The 6,636-nt window shown below is 42.2% G+C and overlaps 1 protein-coding gene across 1 annotated transcript; it reads left to right on the forward strand.

The window, feature by feature from the left end:
- Positions 1 to 1,400: 1,400 nt before the first annotated feature.
- jgn1a (jagunal homolog 1-A) lies at positions 1,401 to 5,547 on the forward strand. The gene is given in 3 exon segments (NM_001173863.1): positions 1,401 to 1,497; positions 3,080 to 3,189; positions 3,371 to 5,547. Coding segments are annotated over 2 exon segments (552 nt in total). The 5' UTR covers positions 1,401 to 1,497; positions 3,080 to 3,100; the 3' UTR covers positions 3,834 to 5,547.
- The last annotated feature ends 1,089 nt before the right edge of the window (positions 5,548 to 6,636 follow it).

Raw genomic sequence — 6,636 nt, forward strand, 5'->3', positions numbered from 1 at the left:
CATCTTATCCTTTGAGTTCTTACACTATGATTTTGAACATGTAAAGCAACTAGTAAACGTCCACGGCAGGCATTGTTGTCACCTTAGTCTGTTACATAACTTTGAGTGATAGGAACCCTGAGCACCACCACCAATCAGCCTACACCACTGCGCACACATCTGTCATTACTATGACAACTGCCATAGCCATGTCAGCAAATGACTGCTGTCTGAACACACACATATCCCATTTGGTCACTTGTAACTTGCTGTTTTAACAGCCAGTATTCCAAAACGGATTTCAAAAACAAAACTGATTCGAGCATTAAGCCCTGCAGGGTGAACAAGGCTCCAACACATACCATTGTTGCTCACTGTTTTCAAGATCATCATCATCATCATTTTTGTCAATACCTGTACAACACTGCATACACTCACAAAATGCAATGCATGCATTTGTTGTTGTTTACATAAAGAATAATTTATATTTGACAGACCACTAATTATGCATCTATCTCATATAGCTACAAACAAATTAATATCATAGAATACATTGCGGTGTTATAGGTGTCACATGGGCAGGTTGCAGCAGTGTGTAGGAGGGATAATCCAAGATGTGGGAAGTGTGAAGGAGGACATGGGACAGAGCAATGTGTAGTTTCGATGGGAAAGAAATTGTGTGTCAACTGTGCCCATGTTTCGGAGAATTGGAGGTGTCAGGTGCGAGAGAGGCAGGTTGAGGTGGCCAGGGTCAGAGCAGTGCAGAAGATGTCCTATGCTGAGGCAGTGAAGAAAGTAGAGGAGGGTGGATCAAGGGTGAGGGATTCTGAGACTATCCCTGTGAATAGTAGATCTGTGCCAGAACAGAGGGATAGGCCAATGAGTGAAATACTGTATGTTTCAGTAAGGTTGGCTTCTTAGCAATGGTTATCAACTGTACCACAGTGATGGAATGTAAGTCACAGAAAATATATGTTGTGGTGGCAGCTGCAGAGAAGTACTTGGGGGTACGAGATTTGACTTCAGAAGTGTTACAGGGTGTGTTGAGTGGTAGTGTCCCATCCTCTCAGGTTGTCGGCCTGGGGTAGAATCAGATACGGTTAAAGTAGTGAAATAAGGTGGTGGGTTTTAATGAGTGTAAGGTTAGTTGGTAGGGTAATTAAAAATATTTTTTATTTTTCCGTTTCCCCTTTTCCCATTTTGTATCACAAAGTGTAATGGATTTATAATATTGTTCAATGGATTTATAAACGTTCAATTAAAAAACGTATTTCGAACCTCACGAAGAAGAAGAAAATCCTAGCCTGTCGCAATGAGCGTTTCTGTTTCCAACTGTAGTATAACTTTTTGGATTGTCCCCCACTACCCTCCGTTCAGTCATCTGTCCAATCACAGATTGAATAGTCAACACTTCCGTATTGCACATGTCTACGGGAGAAAGGAGCAATGTTCACCGAGTTTAGTCGCAATAAGTTTGTTAATTGAACGTGTAACGACTACTGTTGTACTGAACATACAGTAAGTATTAAATTAACGTATGTCTAGCAAACTAAACTGTAGCTGCAGTTGTCTGTAGTTTGTTCTTGCAAGGTGTCTACGGCAATGAGACTGTTAAGCTAGCAGTACCACTACGTTGGCAAGCTGGCTAGCTAGCTTGGTAACCTTAAAATTGTCTTGGTGACTTTTTACATTTTCACTTCTACATTGTCATGCCTTTCCTCACTTACAATCCAGGACGAACTGTGATCATGCTTGTTTAGTACAAACAGCTGGTCGTTTTAGAAACTGCATACTAATAGCTGATGATGCTAGCTAGCTTGGTAACTTTAAAGTTGTCTGGGTGACTTTTTACATTTTAACTTGTAACGTTACATTGTCATGCATTTCCCCACTTACAGTCCAGGACGAACTGTGAGCATGCTTGTTTAGTTTACAAACAGCTGGACGTGTTATAAAACTACATACTAATAGCTGATGATGCTTGCTAGCTAACTAACTCTGTCTTAAAAAAATGTATTTTAATCAGGCCTGTTGATGAATGTTTTAACACAAGCGCTACTGGGCTCTTTCTAAATAGCCCACAGGGGGATTTAAATATTTTACTTACTAACTAGAAATCATCCTCGCCTGGCCTGGCGTTATCTGATAAGCCAGCACAAGGGGACAGGAAAGCAGAGGGTAGCCAAGCTAGTGTTAATCCAAATGCCCATCATCCTCATGTGTCCACTGTCAAGTTCACTGGGTAACCTTTAGGAAAACTAAGAGGATCAGCTATGCTTTGTACAAGTCATTTCTGTATTTATGCCTCGTCAACTAATCTATTAGCCTAATTCATAGACCTTATTCACCCAAGTTATAGACTGTTACCTGTGCTACCTCACGGCAAGCGGTACCTACTGCCAACAGGACCCTGAACAGCTTCTACCGCTTAGCCATAAGACTGTTAAATAGTTAACCAAATAGCTACCTTTTGAGTCAACACATACGCTGCTGACACTGCTTATTATCTATCCTGTTGTCTAATCACTTTACCCCTACCTATATGTAAATATCTACCTCAATTACATTGACTCGGTACTGGTACTCAGTGTATATAGCCAAGTCATCATTACTCAGTACTGGTACCCGTGTATTTGGTCAAGTTGTAATTGACTCAGTACTGGTACCCCGTGTATATAGTCATGTTATCATTGAATCAGTACTGGTACCCCGTGTATATAGCTATATACACTCTGTGTATATAGCTAAGTAATCGTTACTCATTGTGTATTTATTCTTGTTATTATCTTTCCATTATTTTTCTCTCTGCATTGTGGGAGGGACCCGTAAGTAAGCATTTCACTGTTAGTCTACACCTGTTTACAGTGCATGTGACTAATGCAATTCTTAATTCATTGGTATTGCTCATGTCATACAAATTGTATTAGTCCTATTATTTTAAAGGCTAGTTGTCTAATGTAATTAGACTGCCATTAGGTTACAATGTCTTCGAGAGTGATAGCGAATGCTGTATACTTATCTGCAGTTGTGAAATAACTAATGAGCACTAATGAGCACCTTAGAAAGCTCTAACACAATGAATGACATGTTTTACTTTGAGTTTTTTGGACAGGCGGTAACCATGGCTTCCCGAGCTGGACCTCGAGCTACTGGCACAGATGGAAGTGACTTTCAGCACCGCGAGAGAGTGGCCTCACACTACCAGATGAGGTTCGCTCTCATTTCAATGTTTTTGCATTTTAGTCATTTAGCTGACGCTCTTATCCAGACCGGCTTACAGGAGCGATTTAGGGTTAAGTGCCTTCATAAGAACAAGATGACAGGTTTTGTTCACAGTGACCCGTTTGAAACATCACATATTCTTGTGCTTCTCCTCTCTCTTTCTCATCAGTGTCGCCCTCAAGTCCGAGATCCGTAAGCTGAACATCGTCCATGTTCTGATCTGGCTCCTCTTAGCTGCCCAGGTGACAGTGAGCCAGCTGAACCTGGTGTCCCACAGTGTGGTGGCTGCTCCCTACCAGTGGGAGTACCCCTACCTGCTCAGTATCATCCCCTCCCTCTTCAGCTTCATGGCCCTGCCCAGAAACAACATCAGCTACCTGGTGATCTCCATGATCAGTGCCGGCCTCTTCTGCATAGCGCCACTCATCTACGGGGGTATGGAGATGTTCCCGGTGGCCCAGCAGCTGTACCGCCACGGCAAGGCCTACCGCTTCATCTTCGGCTTCTCTGCCGTCTCCGTCATGTACCTGGTGATGGTGATCGCGGTGCAGGTGCATGGCTGGCAGATCTACTACAGCAAGAAGCTGCTGGACGCCTGGTTCACCTCCACACAAGACAAGAAGAAGAAATGAGGACAGAGGAGGACTTCATTATTTAAACAACTGACAAGGAACGACTATTGTTGCCTGCCACTGTCTGACACCACTTCTAGGCCCATCTTCCATCTATATTTGAATTCTACCCCCCCCTCGCCATCCCTAATTGGTAGTTGTAGGACTAATTGGAATACTCAGCAGCCTGTCCTGTCGTCTTCCTGGTAAACCCTCTCACCTCCATTATCTCATCTCCTGGCTCTGGAGCCTGTGGACAGATTAAGACTTGAGTTGTTTATCTGAGACTCCAGGGTTTAATGTTGACCCGTCCTGCTGCCTGCTGCTTCTCTTTATATCTCATCCTGATCTATGGAGCGGTTTGCCATAATCTGTCCCCCAAAGGATAGTATGCTAGCTACCTCCAGTCTTAGCCATACGTTCCAATTATCTCTCCTTCCTCCACAAATTAGCCCTTGTTCACTGCCCTTCACTGATTTGAAAGGAAATGACTGGAATAATAAATATGGTAGAAACTCCCACTAGACCAGGGATAGGCAACTTTGATGGGGGTGGGGACCACAAAACATCTGAACTCATCATGATGGGCCGCAGTGGCTCGCGGGTCTACCTAACCTTGGGGCGGCAGGTAGCCTAGTGGTTAGAGCATTGGACTAGTAACCGAAAGGTTGCAAGATCGAATCCCCGAGCTGACAAGGTAAAAATCTGTTGTTCTACCCCTGAACAAGGCAGTTAACCCACTGTTCCTAGGCTGTCATTGAAAATAATAATTTGTTCTTAACTGACTTGCCTGGTTAAATGAAGGTTAAACAAAATCAACTCATCCATACCCAGACATACAGTCAGAGCTGGCCCTAGCCTAAATGGAGTTTTGTGTGTGTGTCCCACCTTGCGAGCACAAAGTTTTAGCTCCCCCCCCTAATGGAGAGAAAAAAGAGTACGTTTTAGAATTAATTTCTTGATATTCTACACAATTTGCCATGGGGAGGAGAGATTTTGTAACTTAACTCATTTCATGTAATTCTAATAATTTGCAATGGGGTGGAGAGAAATGTGCAGTTTTTCAGCTAATTTCCTGAAATTTCTCACCCTACTATAGGATGGAGAGAAATGTTTGCAGTTTTTATTATGATATCTGAGTGAGAATGACTTACAAAATCAATTGGGCCCCTCCCCAGTTGGTAATTCAACCATGATTACTACAAGTTTAGATCGCTGGCTAGACTATCTTACCAGTCTAGACAAATGTTAGCTGACGTGGACTAATTAAGTGACTGTCAAGTGACTGACATAACAAGAGAGAAACTGCTGATACACAACCAAACATTGAAATTGCACCTTGTGTTTTCTACTATTCTAACTCTCAACAGTAAGTTGAGAACCCGACTGAGTTCCTCATTTTTATCGTTTTTGGAAATGTATTCACGGGCCTACACCGGACCAGCAGTTGCCCATCCCTGCTTTGGACAGTGCCTCTGCGAATCCAATGTTTTCAGATTTGTGGGTGAAATAGTGAATGAGTGAAAACTTCAGGAGGCAGGAGTTATAATTGGGACACACCCATGACTAGGTCAGGGCATGATGTGGCCTTAATGAGAGGAGCCATTGTAAAGCCAACTGTAAAGCCAACTGTAAAGGAACAGGGAAAGGGTTCAGAGAAGGCAAGAGCAGTGGTCAAATTGTTTCTAAATGAGATGTACATTGTTAAATAACAATAAATGGCTATGCTGTAGCAGCTTTGCGTCTTGGCTATTATTGAATGAATTACATGAATTAATAATGTCAATGTAACTGCACCATTTGTCATCTCTGCAGTTGGGTTCATCTTTCCTATTACCATGGTTACTTAAGGAACAACTTCCCTACATTGGAACAGTTTTCTCTTAGTATATGATGAGTTTTGTGTTACATGTACTTCAGAATAGTACCCAGGTTCTAGAGAAGTACACCTTCTAGTGGCCTCACATTCTAATCCAGACCTCCAAGACAGTTATCACTTTCTTAAAAATCTAACCCTCAAATCAGGAGATCTAATTACACCTGCTCTAGTGAATTGTTTTTCTTCTGTTTACCAAAACATGTACTGTACATTCCCAGCTGCAACAAATAATGTTTTGCATAGAGAAAGGTAATGCTATTGGTTGACTGGTCCTCACAGTATCCATCCATGTCTATCCTAGTTATTCATCCAGTCATATCTGATCTATTTTCAAAGAATTTGTGTCATTGTCTTTACTGATCCTGTTGACAACGTTGATTGTGTTGGAGCCAATGTACAGTACTTCCCCCTTAATTTCAATAGTACATCATTAACAGGTATCTCCACGTTACTGCACTCTCTGTGACAGGTGGAGAGCAGCACAGCATAAGACCAACAGATGTCCTGATAATGTGCAGTCTGCTGATATTGGTAACAGCAGAGATGAAGGAGCTATGGATTATGCCTGTTTTTGCTACAGGTAAGACTTGCTCTATATTTGATTCATTCAGGGTGATTTAAGATATTCAGTCATACACATTTACATTTAAGTCATTTAGCAGACGCTCTTATCCAGAGCGACTTACAAATTGGTGCATTCACCTTATGATATCCAGTGGCACAACCACTTTACAATAGTGCATCTAAATCACTGAGTGAAAAAACATTAAGAACACCTGCTCTTTTCCCTTATTGATGTCTCTTGTTAAATCCACCCCAATCAGTAGATGAAGGGGAGGAGACAGGTCAAAGAAGGATTTTTAGGCCTTGAGACAATTGAGACATGGATTGTGTTTGTGCGCTCTTTAGAGGGTGAATGGGCAAGTGCCTTTGAACGGGGTATGG

This window comes from Salmo salar, chromosome 17 (assembly GCF_965601325.2).
Source record: "Salmo salar chromosome 17, fSalSal1, whole genome shotgun sequence".
Classification (NCBI taxonomy): Eukaryota; Metazoa; Chordata; class Actinopteri; order Salmoniformes; family Salmonidae; genus Salmo; species Salmo salar.